The 18,804-nt window shown below is 38.8% G+C and overlaps 1 protein-coding gene across 1 annotated transcript in view; it reads left to right on the top strand.

Annotated features, from left to right (window-relative positions):
• The window catches only part of LOC126175467 (DNA mismatch repair protein Msh3-like), a 415,279-nt gene that overhangs the window by 126,028 nt on the left and 270,447 nt on the right, over window positions 1-18,804 (top strand). The window contains exon 9 of the mRNA XM_049922278.1: window positions 2,461-2,607. Within this exon, the coding sequence (XP_049778235.1) occupies window positions 2,461-2,607 (147 nt within the window). The remainder of the gene's footprint in view (window positions 1-2,460; window positions 2,608-18,804) is intronic.

Below are 18,804 nucleotides of genomic sequence, written 5' to 3'. Positions count from 1 at the left end.
TTCTTCAGCTTTTTTCCTCAACAGTGTTTTCCAAGCATGCTTTCCAAAACACTTTACAAATTAAGTTGTGGAATTATGTGGAATCATGACAGCCCTGAAGTGGATTCAAATGTTTTTTGTCTGCTCTGGCTCACTCAGTGTACTACAAGCAGCCCATCACTTTTATCCAGAAGACCATTTGATTCAGATAACCCATGCCAGAAGACCATTTGATTCAGATAACCCATGCCACCTTACAGCAGATCCAACACTGAGGCAAGGGGGATTGTTTTTGCTGGGTGGAAGTAGTGGACGACAAGCTGCAGTCCCTCAAATTGACCGTACAGGCATGACAGATTTCACGCTAACCACACTGATGGAAGGAAGTGTTGTTCAGCAAACTGTGCATTGGAAATTTCCTAGTGAGACATGGTTTCCTCCTCTAGTGGGAGGCTTCACCACACTGTAAAGTTTGTGGTATGCCAATTTTGGTACAACGGGTTTTTTCTATGTGGTTTTTGCATACTGTTATAAGGGCAATTCTCAGTCTGGCTGGAGATTTACCCTTCATTCTCACTGACACCAACTCCAGTGTTACACAGGTTTTGAAGCTTTGTGAAGTGTCAGGTCTCATCCTTAAAGTGCTGGCAAGGGAAGGTCATTGTGTTCTGAATAGCAGTTTGCCATTTTTATTAATGATTCTCACTGTCGTATTTTAGTGCATCGTGACATTTTTTCATAATTGATGGGTGGTGGATTTTACTGCATTGTAAACAGCTCTAGCCTTTCCACCCCCCCCCCCCCCCTCCCACCCTCTCCAACCATCAAACCATCATCAATCCATCAATGTCTTCCTTTATGTTTAAAAGATTGTGTTGGTCTCCAGAGACATTCTTTCATGCTCATATCATATAATTCTTCACAATTATTAACATATTTTTCTCCTGTGTGTTTCTAGACTCACTGTTTTATTTGTTTATTTATTTATTTATTTATTATTTGTCCCGTAGATCAAATCAGTACAATGGCTTGTACAACTGATATGGGATAAGTCGGTACAAATATACAGTTTACAGGAGTCTAAAATAGTAAACAAGAATACAGAGGAAAGATTATTTTACATTACCTACAAAATTATGTTACTTAAAGTTACAGCTTTACAGAAAGTTGTTACATGATGTGACAAAACTGACTTAACAACATTCAGCTTTGATACTTTGTCATGCACTAAGACAGTTTTGATTCCAAATATTCCTGGATGGTATAAAAGCATTCTTTTATTAAAAGAGATTTCACTGTCTGTTTGAATTTATTTATTTCTTGGATTTCTTGTATAAAAGTTGGAAGATGATTGTTGTTGTTGTGGTCTTCAGTCCTGAGACTGGTTTGATGCAGCTCTCCATGCTAATCTATCCTGTGCAAGCTCCTTCATCTCCCAGTACCTACTGCAACCTACATCCTTCTGAATTTGCTTAGTGTATTCATCTCTTGGTCTCCCTCTACGACTTTTACCCTCCACACTGCCCTCCAATGCAAAATTTGTGACCCATTGATGCCTCAGGACATGTCCTACCAACCGATCCCTTCTTCTAGTCAGATTGTGCCACAATCTTCTCTTCTCCCCAATCCTATTCAATACCTCCTCATTAGTTACGTGATCTACTCACCTAATCTTCAACATTCTTCTGTAGCACCACATTTCGAAAGCTTCTATTCTCTTCTTGTCCAAACTATTTATTGTCCATGTTTCACTTCCATACATGGCTGCACTCCATACAAATACTTTCAGAAACGACTACCTGACACTTGAATCTATACTCGATGTTAACAAATTTCTCTTTTTCAGAAACACTTTCCTTGCCATTGCCAGTCTACATTTTATATCCTCTCTACTTCGACCATCGTCAGTTATTTTGCTCCCCAAATAGCGAAACTCCTTTACTACTTTAAGTGTCTCATTTCCTAATCTAATTTTCTCAGCATCACCCGACTTAATTCGACTACATTCCATTATCCTCGCTTTGCTTTTGTTGATGTTCATCTTATATCCTCCTTTCAAGACACTGTCCATTCCGTTCAACTGCTCTTCCAAGTTCTTTGCTGTCTCTGACAAAATTACAATGTCATCGGCAAACCTCAAAGTTTTTATTTCTTCTCCCTGGATTTTAATACCTACTCTGAATTTTTCTTTTGTTTCCTTCACTGCTTGCTCAATATACAGAGACTCACTAAACTCACTAATTTTGTCTTTCAAAGTTTTCTGGTTCCTGCTTTCGTTCATGAAAGATGATCCTTTCACACTTAAAAAAAAAGTTAAAGCTTTCTGTATGGCTTTGGTGATTTGTCATACTTTTTTTCACCTTGGGTTAGTACTTTTTGAGAAAAGCTGTTTTGAACATAAACATTACTAATATAATATTTACAACTATGAGTGTGGAGATATGAAATATTGTTAAGACAGTATTTGTGTCATTTGTATAGGTTAACAAGTTTTACATCACTGGAAAAGCACTTGCAGTTGAGTGCATCAGCTCTTCAGAATTTGGAGGTTTTTGCAAGCAGTAGTGGTGATGAAAGAGGGTCCTTGTTATCAATAATGGATCATACACGAACTGCATTCGGGAAAAGGTCAGTTTCCCATTTTCTAGTTTTCTCACATGTCTACCTGTTTCAGTTCTGAAATGTTTTTAATAGTTTATTGAGATTTGTATGCTGCTTATTATGCAGCATAATTTCTGTCCTTGCTATTGCCACCAATATTGCCTTCACCAACAATGGTGTGCTTCTTGGCATTCAGCCAAGTTTATGTTTACATTTTCACACAATATTTTGATGGTTGACCCTCTAGCCTTCATCAGGTGCTGTGATTTACATTGGTATGAGTAAGCACCACATGAGCACCAACCAATCAGGTGAGTACAATAACAGCACAACTCACAACACATGAAGAACATGACTGTGTACGTTGTTGAAATATTGTGCAAAAATAGAAAGAGGAACTTGGCTGAACACTCAGAAATACACAATTTATCAGTCGCACCAAGAAAACCTGAGGGATCACATTATCATCACCAGCACCATGCCTAGGCCCACACCCACACTCACCTCCACCTCATCCTGCATGTTCTAAAATAGATTTGATTATGGAAAGACATAAATTAATAGTACACATAGTTTAATGAGCACCAGCAGGAATTTTTTAAAATCTCATTAAGCAGTTAAAAGGAATAACCTAACATGGGCCATGTTGGACTGTGGTATTGTACTGTTTCTCCTGGGTGGATGTGGGTTTAAAAAATGTAAACTGAATATTACGATAAATTTTATAAATAATCGACAAGTATGCCAAAGAAGAAGAGGTAGAACTACAATGGACATGTTATTTCACGGACTCTTGCACTTCTATGCATGAACTATCTTTCCTTTGTCTTTTGCGTATCTTATCTGCTTATATTCGAACCTCAGAGGATGTTCTTGTGTAAAGCTCATCTTGCTGTACCAGCTTATAATGTATGTTGTACTTAAAACCCGAAAAATATAATGGTTATTTTGTCAAAAGAATTTGTGTATGTGGTCAGTCTGTTGTGAGTCTGATACCTAGACTGCCTTAAGTGATATGGGCCTTAACAAAGAATTTTCATTGTTAGGCGCCGTCTTAGAAAAATCTTTAACATTTTTCTTTTAGATCATCTACGAGTCGTGCCGTCGGTGAGGACAATTAACTTTATTTCAGATCCCACGAGACTGGATGCAGCTACTAATAATTTAACAATTTTATTTACAGATTTTCTTTATATCACAAGATAACATCCCAGGCAGAAAAGGTCTGGTCACAGGATTCTAGATCTATTATAGGATTTCATTTCTAGGCGCTACTCTTGTTATCTTATATTGGGGAATCGAGACGAAACCACGACAGGTTATGGATTACAGTAGTGTTCATTGAACAGACTTAGCAAATATTCTCTGGTGCCATAAGCACATCCGCAGTGTTGGGAAATAAGAAAAGGACAATTAATTATCGACAATTATATAACTACCCTGAGAATTGAGCTAGTTACGGAGTGCTTACATGTCGGGCTAAATTAAACAACATATTACACTGTTAATAATATCCCTACATTAGTTATTTCTCTTTTATGCTGAACCATTGCATTAATGTGTGTTTCTTTTTTATATAAGTCACGGCTCATATTTTATTTTATTACATTACACTAACAGTCACAGAATAATAAAAAAAATTATTTTATTACATTACAGTATGCAAACTGCAACTGTTTAGTCATAGAATAATACATGTTTTGTTTTGTTTTGTGAAGTGCAAAATTTTACATTTATGAACATTTAAGGCAAGTTGCCAATCTTTGCACCACTTTGAAATCATATCAAGATCTGAATGAATATTTAAGTAGCTTTTTTCAGACAGTATTTCATTATAGATAACCGCATCATCTGCAAAAAGTCTGAGGTTACTGTTAATATTGTCTGCAAGGTCATCAATATACAGAATGAACAGCAAGAGTCCCAACACAATTCCCTAGGGCACACACGAAGTGACTTTTACATCTGATGACGACGCTCCATCCAGGATAACATGCTGTGTCCTCCATAATAAAAAAAACCTCAACCCAACCACAAATTTCACTTGATACACAGTACGGTAGAACTTTTGACAATAAACAAAGGTGTGACACTGAAATAAATGCTTTTTGAAAATCGAGAAATGCTGCCTCTATTTGACTGCTTTGATCCAAAGTGTATAGTACAACATGTTGGAAAAGTACAAGTTGGATTCCACAAGATTGATGATATCGGAATTCATGCTGGTTGGCATGGAGGAGGTCATTCTGTTCAAGATACCTCATTTTGTTGGAGCTCAGAACATGTTCTAAGATTCTACAACAAATCAGTGTCAAGAATATTGGATGGTAATGTGGTGGATCACTATTCTTGTAGATGGGTGTAACCTGTCCTTTCTTCCAACTACTAGCTAAGTTTTTTCTTTGAGGGATCTATGATAGATAATATTTTGAAGAGGGGCTAATTCGGCCACAAATTCAATATAGAATATGATAGGGATTTCATCATCCCCTGGAACTTTGTTCGATTTTAACAATTTCTGCTGTTTCTCAACATCAGTGACACTAATACTGATTTCACTCATATTTTCAGTAGTTCAAGGATTAAATTGGGGAAATTCTCCTGAGTTTTCCTTTCTAAATTCTAAATGAATATTTGAAAACAGAATATGACCAGAATTTGTGTGGGTTTTGTGAAATATCATTTGACAGTATCCTGCTATAGAAGTCACTGAAGGCTTCATGCAATGCTCTCTTGACAGCCAAATATGTTTCATTCAGCATCTGTTTATCAGTAGTCCTGTGCTTTGTTTTAAACCTATTGTGCAAGCTGTTATACTGGGTACATATCTATCTTGCTGTTAGTTCCTCTGCGTGCTCCTGCCCTGTGCTGAATGTTTCAAGTTCCTCATTGAGATACGAAACTTCTGGTTTGTTGTCTAGTTCACTGAACATATATATCTTCCTGCTTGTTTTAGTTGCCCTTTGTACTTTGATGCCACAACCATCTCATGATCACTGATTCCAGTTTTGATGTGACATCCTCGGTGAGGTCAGGTCTGTTTGTTGCCATTAAATCAAATATATTTGCATCATGAGTGGGGTTCCGAACTATCTGTTCCAGTTGGTGTTCAGAGACAGCATTTAGTAATGTTTCACAGGATGGCTTATTACGCCCACCATTAACAAAACTGTAATTTTCCCAGTTGATTGTTGGTTGTTTAAAGTATCCACTTATGCTTACAGTATAATTCAGGAACTTATACACAAATTAAATGAGATGTTCTGTAAAGTTTCTGGTTACATTAGGAGATCTGGTGGGCAGCAGGAGGATCCAATTTCAATTTTACGCCCGCCCCTGATAGTGAGTCCTATCCAAACAATCTCACATGCAGCTTCAATTTCTATCTCATTGGATTTGAGTCTCTTGTCTGTTGTGACAGATGTGCCACCTCCATTTCACATTGGCCTTCCTTTTGATATACACTTATATTTCCCCCCAAAATTTACATTATATGATCTCAGTTGACAATTTTGTGTGAAATGTCACGAAAGTAGAGAATGCGTACCATTCTGTGTGTGTGAGGGTGGCAGTAACAATAATATGTCCACTTTTTTCCTGAGAATGGCGACATCAAGAAAGTTTATTGAATGCTGACATTCATATTCATATGTAAACTGAAAGTTCACCTGCACTCTGTTGAATCCTTGAATTAGTGCCTCTACTTCTTGCTTGCTTTCCCTCTCTTTTTTTATCAAGTGTCATTCACATTATGTTTGTAGAACTTAATGTCTTTTAAACATGATACTGTTAAATAATTTTTGCAGTAATTTATGTAGTAGACTGCTACACAACATAAAATTTAACAAAGACAAATTTTCCAAATGAGGATCTACAACACAAAGGGCCCAGTGTAGAATGTGAGTCAGAATGGGCAAAGCTACCAAACTAGGTTTCAGGAACACACAAATGCATTTAGGTACAAACTCCTAGCAAATCTGTCATAGCTACTCTCACTAATGACATACGAAAGTCTTTTGACAACAAAGGTAATAATTTACTAATACATCATAAATTAAACAATGGCTACAAACTATACCTCAACCAAGAACTTGAAATTGAAACATGAGCAGAACCTGCTCAATGACAAAGCAGAAGTGGTAGCAATGAATTTTTTAGAAGTTTCTCATGCACAGTAAATGGCACAGGTAGTAACTTTTAATACCATCTGTTCTTTAGTGAATTCAATTATGGAAACAGCTCCCAAATCACCAACCTGATACATTAACAGATGTATTGCTGAAATATATTTCATTTTTATATTTATTTAAGCAAATCTGATTTGGGCCATCAGGTGCTCTTTTACACCGGACCAGGGCTTCACACATACAGTACTTTTGTACATCATAGTTACCTTTCCGCATCGCTGACAATGGATTCTACACAATGCTGCTGACTACTTTGAAGGACAGTAACAGGTGCAAACATGTAACTCTTTTGTATCGGTGGTGAATAAATAGTTGGCACTATTTAAGTTCCAGCCCTCGTATATTGATTTTTAAGTCTCATAATACTGAGAGAGGGCTTAAAGTTATTGATGTCTACCTTTGTTTTATTTTCCATAACAAAGGAAGATGGAAGATCATAATGCAAGAGCTATTAACAATGTGTTTTTATAACTAAATTGTTGAAATTTGTAAGGTGTAAAAGTGTCTTTCTCAATTCCTGTAGTCTGGTTTGATGCAGCTCTCCACACTGGTCTACGCTGTGCAAGTATACTGTAAGCAGTATATTATGTCTGAACATGCATAATGTATTCAACCCATGGTCTCCCTCTATAACCACCCCCTCCCCACCTCCCCCATTTGAAGTCCTCAGATGTGTAATGGTCTTTTCATTGGCCTAGCAACACATCATGTAATCTGATTACACTCCATTACCCTTGTTTCACTTTCATTGATGTTTATCTTGAAACAACTTTTCAAGGCACTATTGATACGGCTTATCTTCCTGGTTATTTGCCATATCCAGCAGAACTATAGTGTCATAGACAGCCCTTAAAGGTTTTATTTTTCTCCCTGAACTTAAATTAATTTCCCAAATTTCACCTTAGTGTCCTTTATTGCTTGCTCTATGTACTATTGAATGACATGTGGGATAGGCTGGCAGCTTGTCTCAGCCATTTGTCAGTTACTGCCCCCCTTTCATGTCCTTCAACTCTTATAGCTGCAGTCTGATTTCTGTACAAGTCTTAGAAAAACTCTCACTACCTTTATTTTATGTCTAATTACTTCATAACTTCAAAGAGTGGGTTCCGGTCAACTTTGTTAAAAGTTTGTCTATAGCACAAATGCAGTTAATGTCAGTTCGACCTCTTCAGTCCATTTTCTAACTTAATGAGAAGGCCAGTATTGCCTCACCTAACCCTATATTTATCTGGAATCAAAATTCACCTTTTTCAGGTCAGCTTCTACTATTATTTCCATTCTTCTGTAGATAATTCACATTAGCAATTTGCAACCAAGTTATTAAACTGGTGGTTCAATAAAACTTACACCTGTTAGTATCTGCCTTGGGGACTATTACATTTTTGAAGTCTGATGCCATTTTGTCTGTACCTATAAATGGAACTGTTTTATCATGATTGGTTCTCCCAAGGCACTTAAAAATTCGGAATAAATTCCATATAGTTCATGTGCCTTGTTTGAGCTTAGGTTGTTTAGTGCAATATCAAGTTTTCTGCCAGTACTGCATCCCCCATCTCATCATACCAGTTTCTTCTTCCCTTTCTGTAATGCCTTTCCTTAAGCTGTACATACCCGCCAACTTTCAGCCATGTCGCTTGACTGTTGTGCTCTTAATGTTCATACCACTTGCCTCCATTGTCACTTGAGGGAGTTTTTATTTTCATTTGTGTATCTGTTGTACCCATATAATGAATGATTCTACAATTTTGCTTTTCTCCTCTAGCCATGTCTGCTGTGCCACTTGCACTTTCTGAAAATCTTCATTGTTTAGGCATCTGTATTTGTTTCTGCCTACTTTAGTTGCTGCATTTTATGTTCCCTCATTTCTCCAGTCAAATTTAATATTTTGCATGTTATCTAAGGACTTCTACTAGATCTTTCTTATTGCTCTGTTGTTCCTCTGGTGTGTTCACTATTTTGCCTCCAAGAATTACCAATTCATTTTCTGTTTTATTCCTTACCCCTGTTTCAATTAATTATTATGAAGTGCTTCCTCAGAAACTCTCAAGAAATTCTACTACTTTGATTGGTGTTTGCAGTTTCTTCAGATTTAGTGTAACTAATAAATTACAGCCGGGAAACATTATGAAATTTAAAAGATGGTTTTAAGTACCTGCTTTAATGTTACATAATCTATCTAAAGCCTTTCATTGTCTACAGATTTCTTTCACGTACACAGCCTCCTTTAATGAGACTTAAAACAAGTATATCCAATGATTAAATTGTGGTCTGTGCAAAATTGTACCAGGTCACTCCCTCTTTATTTTTCTTTTCTGCAGTCCATGTTTTTCTATTATTTTCCTTCTCTTCCTTTTCTCGCTATTGAATGCAGTCTCAATCAAAACTAAATTTTCCCTCCCATACTGAATAATTTCCTTTATCTCATCATATATTTTCTGAATATATATAATTGTGGAGCTGTTAGGCATATTAAGCATGTATACTTCACTGCTTTGTTGAACTGTGATTTTTTTTGTGTCTGTTTTGACCATTATGATCTGTACACTATGCTGTGTGTAGTAGTTCATCTCTATTCCTATTTTTGTACTCATCATTAGACCTAGTCCTGTTTTACTTCTGCCCTCACACCTTTTTTTGTGTTGATTACCATGTACTCTTCTGACCAGCAAACCTGTTCTTCCTGCAACCACACTTCATTTACTCCCACTGTATCTAGCTTTAACATATCTATTTCTCCTTTCAAGTTTTGTAACTTACCAACATGATAAGGGATCTAACATTCCACTTTGAACCCATAGAACTCCAGATTTGATTTTTCTTCTGAGGACTTGCCCCAGTAGGCCCCTCCCGGAGATTCTAATGGGGTCTATATTTTTACTTCAGAAATATTGTAGCCAAGGAGATGGTATTATCATTAAGCCATGTAGTAGAGCAGCATGTTCTCAGTGGCAAGGTCATGTTGGTTAATGTTACAAGGCCAAGTCAGTCACCTAGACTGTTGCCCATGTAAGAACTGGAAAAGGTGCTGCTTTTCCTCTGGAATCTTAGTTTTGCCTCTCCACAAACACCCCTCTTATGTAGTTGCACCTAAAGTTTTGCTATTTGTGTCATTGAGACATGACTACCTCCCCACTGCAGCTAGGTCCATGGTTCAAGTGATGATAAAGTTTTAACTGGCGGTGATGATGAGAACAGAATGGTCTGTCCAGTTACATTTAGTTCATGAGAATGTAATGCACTCATTGGTTAATTCTGAATATTAGATTTTATCTCAAGCAGTGTGTGCTAAATATTTTTCTGCACACCTTTAGTCGACCATAGATGTGTCGGTTTGTGGATTTCATGATTGAATTATGCTGTGTCTGCTGAAAGACAAGAATTTAGCATTATATAATTTTCATAAATAAATATGACTCCTCTGATTCCAGGATTGTTTGGTTTTGGCTTTTATTGGTGGGTTGATGCACTATCACAGCCTGGGCTGGCGGTACACAGTGTTTACACTTCACCCCTATAGGCACTTCCTATTGCAAAGTTTCTCAATCACTGTCCCATCCTGGAAACATGAGTAGCCACTGACATGACTCATCTCATGAAAATAAATGATAACTTCACACACAAGTCATGCTTTCCTATAAAATAATTTGTCATAACATTTTATCATTCACAAGTATCATTTATCGGCAAGGCAAACGTGGGGTTCCACACTGCTCTTTTGGACTGATATGTAACACTACATATTCCTCTCCATAGACAAATAACAGATCTTGTGGTAAATCCATTAATATACTTAAGACATATATTAATTTTTGTAAATTAGTAGAGACTTTAACAGTTGCAGTTGATTCCTTGCATAAAAAATAATACTATCCTTTTTCAAGACCACAGAAATAAAATTTTCTGTTTTTCTTTCCTAGCTATCATGCTGTTTTTCTTACTACAATGATACAGCAGTCATTAAGTATAATGCTTCTATATAAGCACACAACATTACCTTAACAGAAGAGATATCCACATTTAACATCTATTGCTTTTTTATTTCATTTTTATTTTTGCATTTTATATAACTTCATCTCCATTACATTTTCCTCTACAAGTAACAGCAGCACAGTTTTCCTGTTCTTTCAAAACCTAGTTATAAGATATAATTTTTTAAACATGCACCATTTGTGATAACACCATAGGTTCTGGCTGGTGTAACCTTCTATAATAATTTTACTGTATGTTCTCAATAACCATTCAGATGCAGTTACGTTATAAGTACTTAGTAACTTTAGACTTTCTTACATTTTATATGTTGTGACTCTTTCTGTCTTTTAAACTTCCCACATTCAAGCCATACAAACTTGACACTTTCTTTCATTTTCAATAATTCCCTATTTAATTATTCTCTGTAAGTCTCAAAATGCTAAGTATTCTACCTTTGCAGAAATTATCAATAATATCTCTTTCCTCAGTATACTTTCTTTCACAGCAATAATGTTCCTATATATGTTACTCCTCCCTTTCCTCAGCGCAAGTGGAGGTCCTCCTTCCTTGACACCCGAACCCTATTTCTTATTATACTACATATATTAGGGTACAGCATCCAAGTTAAATTTCTGTACTTTTCTCTCTCCTCTATGTATTTATTATATTGAGACATACTTACTCCTTCTGTACAGATACACATATCTAGTTGCAGGGGTTTACCACAGGTCTGTCCTCATTAGCCAGCAATCATTTTAAATGATATACCGGTATGTTATTTTAGTTAGCATTTAATGCTGGTGAATTATTCATTATAATATTTGTTTTTATGCTAGTGAATTATTCATTATAGTATTTGTATTACCAAGAAATGATGCTAACTTTTCTGCTGTGATGGCACATAAGTATATTTTAATACAATATTTGTGGTAGCACATGTCAAGTGCTGTGTCTAACCTTCTCCTTGTCAACATGGCATTGCTAAAAATCATTGGAGTGAAATCATACTTCAGTGTTTAATAATAACATAATATCAATTACTTTAGTAATAAATAAAACTTTAATAATACAGTATCATGTTATACTTTGAATTTTTGAGGAAAATGTTTCCTTTAGAGAATACATTCTTTACTTAACCGTTCATTACATTCAATGAAATGTGGCTTCACAAATTTTTGAGATATTCAACAAATGCAAGCATATCTCAGTTGGGTTTCAGTTGACTATTTCGTCTAACTTGGGGTATTATAATGCCTGCGAGAGGAAATTAACTTTGCTGTAATTCAACTCAAAGCAAAGGAAAGTATCCTAGTGACAACAGTAAGATGCTTGACTTAAGATGTGTGGTAGCAGTGTACTGATTTAAAAAAGGAAAGGTATAAGTAAAGTAATTGTAATCACTATGATATATTTCATATTGAAAGTAATGTGTCACGGTTGATTCAGTGGCTAACAACTTTGGAATTCTGTGGATAAAGTACTCTTTTTACATACACTAAATGTGACACTCACTTAAGTTGATAGGTTGGTGCAGCAGAAGAAAATGTATTTGAAGCATATAGGACAGTAGAAGAGGAGGCCTGTTGTACAGGAAACAAAATGTGAAGACCTGCAATGATCCCCTTGGGTCATTGTAGGTGTTACTCTACAAAATTCACACAGAATGTTAATCCTCTGAGGTCTGTAACTGTAACGGCATGGTGGCAGTGATATAAAAAAGTGTATCATAAAATACACCTATTGACTGATTTATAATCTACATCTACATCTACATCTACATTTATACTCCGCAAGCCACCCAGCGGTGTGTGGCGGAGGGCACTTTACGTGCCACTGTCATTACCTCCCTTTCCTGTTCCAGTCGCGTATGGTTCGCGGGAAAAACGACTGTCTGAAAGCCTCCGTTCGTGCTCGAATCTCTCTAATTTTACATTCGTGATCTCCTCGGGAGGTATAAGTAGGGGGAAGCAATATATTCGATACCTCATCCAGAAACGCACCCTCTCGAAACCTGGTGAGCAAGCTACACCGCGATGCAGAGCGTCTCTCTTGCAGAGTCTGCCACTTGAGTTTGTTAAACATCTCCGTAACGCTATCACGGTTACCAAATAACCCTGTGACGAAATGCGCCGCTCTTCTTTGGATCTTCTCTATCTCCTCCGTCAACCCGATCTGGTACGGATCCCACACTGATGAGCAATACTCAAGTATAGGTCGAACGAGTGTTTTGTAAGCCACCTCCTTTGTTGATGGACTATATTTTCTAAGGACTCTCCCAATGAATCTCAACCTGGTACCCGCCTTACCAACAATTAATTTTATATGATCATTCCACTTCAAATCGTTCCGCACGCATACTCCCAGATATTTTACAGAAGTAACTGCTACCAGTGTTTGTTCCTCTATCATATAATCATACAATAAAGGATCCTTCTTTCTATGTATTTGCAATACATTACATTTGTCTATGTTAAGGGTCAGTTGTCACTCCCTGCACCAAGTGCCTATCCGCTGCAGATCTTCCTGCATTTCGCTACAATTTTCTAATGCTGCAACTTCTCTGTATATTACAGCATCATCCGCGAAAAGCCGCATGGAACTTCCGACACTATCTACTAGGTCATTTATATATATTGTGAAAAGCAATGGTCCCATAACACTCCCCTGTGGCACGCCAGAGGTTACTTTAACGTCTGTAGACGTCTCTCCATTGATAACAACATGCTGTGTTCTGTTTGCTAAAAACTCTTCAATCCAGCCACACAGCTGATCTGATATTCCGTAGGCTCTTACTTTGTTTATCAGGCGACAGTGCGGAACTGTATCGAACGCCTTCCGGAAGTCAAGAAAAATAGCATCTACCTGGGAGCCTGTATCTAATATTTTCTGGGTTTCATGAACAAATAAAGTGAGTTGGGTCTCACACGATCACTGTTTCCGGAATCCATGTTTATTCCTACATAGTAGATTCTGGGTTTCCAAAAACGACATGATACTCAAGCAAAAAACATGTTCCAAAATTCTACGACAGATCGACGTCAGAGATATAGGTCTATAGTTTTGCGCATCTGCTTGATGACCCTTCTTGAAGACTGGGACTACCTGTGCTCTTTTCCAATCATTTGGAACCTTCCGTTCCTCTAGAGACTTGCGGTACACGGCTGTTAGAAGGGGGGCAAGTTCTTTCGCGTACTCTGTGTAGAATCGAATTGGTATCCCATCAGGTCCAGTGGACTTTCCTCTGTTGAGTGATTCCAGTTGCTTTTCTATTTCTTGGACACTTATTTCGATGTCAGCCATTTTTTTTGTTTGTGCGAGGATTTAGAGAAGGAACTGCAGTGCGGTCCTCCTCTGTGAAACAGCTTTGGAAAAAGGTGTTTAGTATTTCAGCTTTACGCGTGTCATCCTCTGTTTCAATGCCTTCATCATCCTGGAGTGTCTGGATATGCTGTTTCGAGCCACTTACTGATTTAACGTAAGACCAGAACTTCCTAGGATTTTCTGTCAAGTCCGTACATAGAATTTTACTTTCGAATTCACTGAACGCTTCACGCATAGCCCTCCTTACGCTAACTTTGACATTGTTTAGCTTCTGTTTGTCTGAGAGGTTTTGGCTGCGTTTAAACTTGGAGTGAAGCTCTCTTTGCTTTCGCAGTAGTTTCCTAACTTTGTTGTTGTACCACGGTGGGTTTTTCCCGTCCCTCACAGTTTTACTCAGCACGTACCTGTCTAAAACGCATTTTACGATTGCCTTGAACTTTTTCCATAAACACTCAACATTGTCAGTGTCGGAACAGAAATTTTCGTTTTGATCTGTTAGGTAGTCTGAAATCTGCCTTCTATTACTCTTGCTAAACAGATAAACCTTCCTCCCTTTTTTTATATTCCTATTAACTTCCATATTCTGGGATGCTGCAACGGCCTTATGATCACTGATTCCCTGTTCTGCACTTACAGAGTCGAAAAGTTTGGGTCTGTTTGTTATCAGTAGATCCAAGATGTTATCTCCACGAGTCGGTTCTCTGTTTAATTGCTCGAGGTAATTTTCGGATAGTGCACTCAGTATAATGTTACTCGATGTTCTGTCCCTACCACCTGTCCTAAACATCTGAGTGTCCCATTCTATATCTGGTAAATTGAAATCTCCACCTACGACTGTAACATGCTGAGAAAATTTATGTGAAATGTATTCCAAATTTTCCCTCAGTTGTTCTGCCACTAATGCTGCTGAGTCGGGAGGTCGGTAAAAGGAGCCAATTATTAACCTAGCTCGGTTGTTGAGTGTAGCCTCCACCCATAATAATTCACAAGGAACTATCCACTTCTACTTCACTACAGGATAAACTACTACTAACAGCGACGAACACTCCACCACCAGTTGCATGCAATCTATCCTTTCTAAACACCGTCTGTGCCTTTGTAAAAATTTCAGCAGAATTTATCTCTGGCTTCAGCCAGCTTTCTGTACCTATAACGATTTCAGCTTCGGTGCTTTCTATCAGCGCTTGAAGTTCCGGTACTTTACCAACGCAGCTTCGACAGTTTACAATTACAATACCGATTGCTGCTTGGTCCCCGCATGTCCTGACTTTGCCCCGCACCCGTTGAGGCTGTTGCCCTTTCTGTACTTGCCCAAGGCCATCTAACCTAAAAAACCGCCCAGCCCACGCCACACAACCCCTGCTACCCGTGTAGCCGCTTGTTGCGTGTAGTGGACTCCTGACCTATCCAGCGGAACCCGAAACCCCACCACCCTATGGCGCAAGTCGAGGAATCTGCAGCCCACACGGTCGCAGAACCGTCTCAGCCTCTGATTCAGACCCTCCACTTGGCTCTGTACCAAAGGTCCGCAGTCAGTCCTGTCAACGATGCTGCAGATGGTGAGCTCTGCTTTCATCCCGCTAGCGAGACTGGCAGTCTTCACCAAATCAGATAGCTGCCGGAAGCCAGAGAGGATTTCCTCCGATCCATAGCGACACACATCATTGGTGCTGACATGAGCGACCACCTGCAGATGGGTGCACCCTGTACCCTTCATGGCATCCGGAAGGACCCTTTCCACATCTGGAATGACTCCCCCCAGTATGCACACGGAGTGCACATTGGTTTTCTTCCCCTCTCTTGCTGCCATATCCCTAAGGGGCCCCATTACGCGCCTGACGTTGGAGCTCCCAACTGCCAGTAAGCCCACCCTCTGCGACCGCCCGGATCTTGCGGACTGAGGGGCAACCTCTGGAACAGGACAAGCAACCATGTCAGGCCGAAGATCAGTATCAGCCTGAGACAGAGCCTGAAACTGGTTCGTCAGACAAACTGGAGAGGCCTTCCGTTCAGCCTTCCGGAATGTCTTTCGCTGCCTGCCACACCTTGAGACAACCTCCCACTTTACCACAGGTGAGGGATCAGCCTCAATGCGGGCAGTACCCTGGGCAACCACAGTCGTAGTCCGATCGGGGGATGCGTGGGATGAGCTGGCCGTCCCCGACAAACCCCCATCCCGACCCCCACAGTGATGCCCATTGGCAACAGCCTCAAGCTGTGTGACCGAAGCCAACACTGCCTGAAGCTGGGAGCGAAGGGATGCCAACTCAGCCTGCATCCGAACACAGCAGTTGCAGTCCGTATCCCTGCTAAAAACTGTTGTGCAAAGAACGTCTGAACTAATCTACAGAGAGCGCAAACAAATCAACACAAAATTTAAACGGTTATTAAAATACAAGATTGCCTAGGAAATACAGTAATGCTGCTACTTGCGCACTTCTGACACACTGCTCGGCGGCGGAAGGAGACTACGCGATTTTATACTATTCAGGTACTAAAACGCGATGCTACAACTCTCAAATACTATAATACGCCCGAAATTTATGAATTAAACAATGCAAGTCTCAAAAACACGCAAAGAAATTAAGAATTAAACTATGTAACAAATGAGTGAGCTAGGAGTATACGACTTGCTGCTGCAGCTGCTTATCCAACGGCGGCAGGGAGCTTTGCCTAATACAGCCCAAGGCCTCCAACCTTCTAATTAAAATCATCTTTCTTATTTATTCTGAATTCCGTAATAATATGTAAATTCCTTATTGGTTGTAACATATGGTTTAACTTATATGTATGACTGAACCATATTCTATTTATCTTGTCAGTAATCTACTCTGTTAGTGCTACTGTTAAAATAGTAGTACACAGCCTTTACTAAAATCAGGCATTTTATAGAAGTCAATGTCAAATACTATTTGACAACCAAAGTCATTATAATTAGTTGTGAATTGAATTATTGGAGTAATCATTTATACAGAGGGGTCTAAAAAATGTATCCACTGCTTAAAAGTTCATAACTGGCAAACTAATTGACGGAGTTGTCTCATCTTTGGTGGTTGTTGTTGTTGTGGTCTTCAGTCCCGAGACTGGTTTGATGCAGCTCTCCATGCTACTCTATCCTGCGCAAGCTCCTTCATCTCCCAGTACCTACTGCAGCCTACATCCTTCTGAATCTGCTTAGTGTATTCATCTCTTGCTCTCCCTCTACGATTTTTACCCTTCACGCTGCCCTCCAATACTAAATTGGTGATCCCTCGATGTCTCAGAACATGTCCTACCAACCGATCCCTTCTTCTAGTCAAGTTGTGCCACAAGCTCCTCTTCTCCCCAAATCTATTCAATACCTCCTCATTAGTTATGTGATCTACCCATCTAATCTTCAGCATTCTTCTGTAGCACCACATTTCGAAAGCTTCTATTCTCTTCTTGTCTAAACTATTTATTGTCCACGTTTCACTTCCATACATGGCTACGCTCCATATATATACTTTCAGAAACGACTTCCTGACATTTAAATCTATACTCACTGTTAACAAATTTCTCTTCTTCAGAAACGCTTTCCTTGCTATTGCCAGTCTGCATTTTATATCCTCTCTACTTCGACCATCGTCAGTTATTTTGCTCCCCAAATAGCAAAACTCCTTTACTACTTTAAGTGTCTCATTTCCTTATCTAATTCCCTCAGCATCACCTGACTTAATTCCACTACATTGCATTATCCCCATTTTGCTTTTGTTGATGTTCATCTTATACCCTCCTTTCAAGAAAATGTCCATTCCGTTCAACTGCTCTTTTAAGTCCTTTGCTGTCTCTGACAGAATTACAGTGTCATCTTTTTATTTCTTCTCCATGGATTTTAATACCTACTCCAAACTTTTCTTTTGTTTCCTTTATTGCTTGCTCAGTATACAGATTGAATAACATCAGGGATAGGCTACAACCCTGTCTCACTCCCTTCCCAACCACTGCTTCCCTTTCATGCCCCTCGACTCTTATAACTGCTTTCTGCTTTCTGTACAAATTGTAAATAGCCTTTCGCTCTCTGTATTTTACCCCAGCCACCTTCAGAATTCGAAAGAGAGTATTCCAATCAACATTGTCAAAAGCTTTCTCTAAGTCTACAAACGCTAGAAACTAAGGTTTGCCTTTGCTTAATCTTCCTTCTAAGATAAGTCGTAGGGTCATTATTGCCTCACGTGTTCCAACATTTCTACGGAATCCAAACTGATCTTCCCCGAGGTCGGCTTCTATCAGTTTTTCCATTCGTCTGTAAAGAATTTTGGTTAGTATTTTGCAGCTCTGACAGTTTTGTCAGGACTGGCTCTCCCAAGGCTGTCAGTAGTTCTAATGGAATGTTGTATCGTATCTCCCATTTCATCTTCATCCACATCCTCTTCCATTTCCATAATATTGTCCTTAAGTACATGGCCCTTGTATAGACCCTCTATATACTCCTTCCACTTTTCTGCTTTCCCTTCTTTGCTTAGAACTGGGTTTCCTTCTGAGGTCTTGATATTCATGCAAGTGGTTCTCCTTTCCCCAAAGGTCTCTTTAATTTTCCTGTAGGCAGTATCTATCTTAGCCCTAGTGAGATAAGCCCTACATCCTTACATTTGTCCTCTAGCCATCCCTGCGTAGCCATTTTGCACTTCCTGTCGGTCTCATTTTTGAGACGTTTGCATTCCATTTTGCCTGCTTCATTTACTGCATTTTTATATTTTCTCCTTTCATCAATTAAATTTAATATTTC

This window comes from Schistocerca cancellata, chromosome 3 (assembly GCF_023864275.1).
Source record: "Schistocerca cancellata isolate TAMUIC-IGC-003103 chromosome 3, iqSchCanc2.1, whole genome shotgun sequence".
Taxonomy (NCBI): Eukaryota; Metazoa; Arthropoda; class Insecta; order Orthoptera; family Acrididae; genus Schistocerca; species Schistocerca cancellata.
This window is presented reverse-complemented; position numbering and strand designations above follow the sequence as displayed.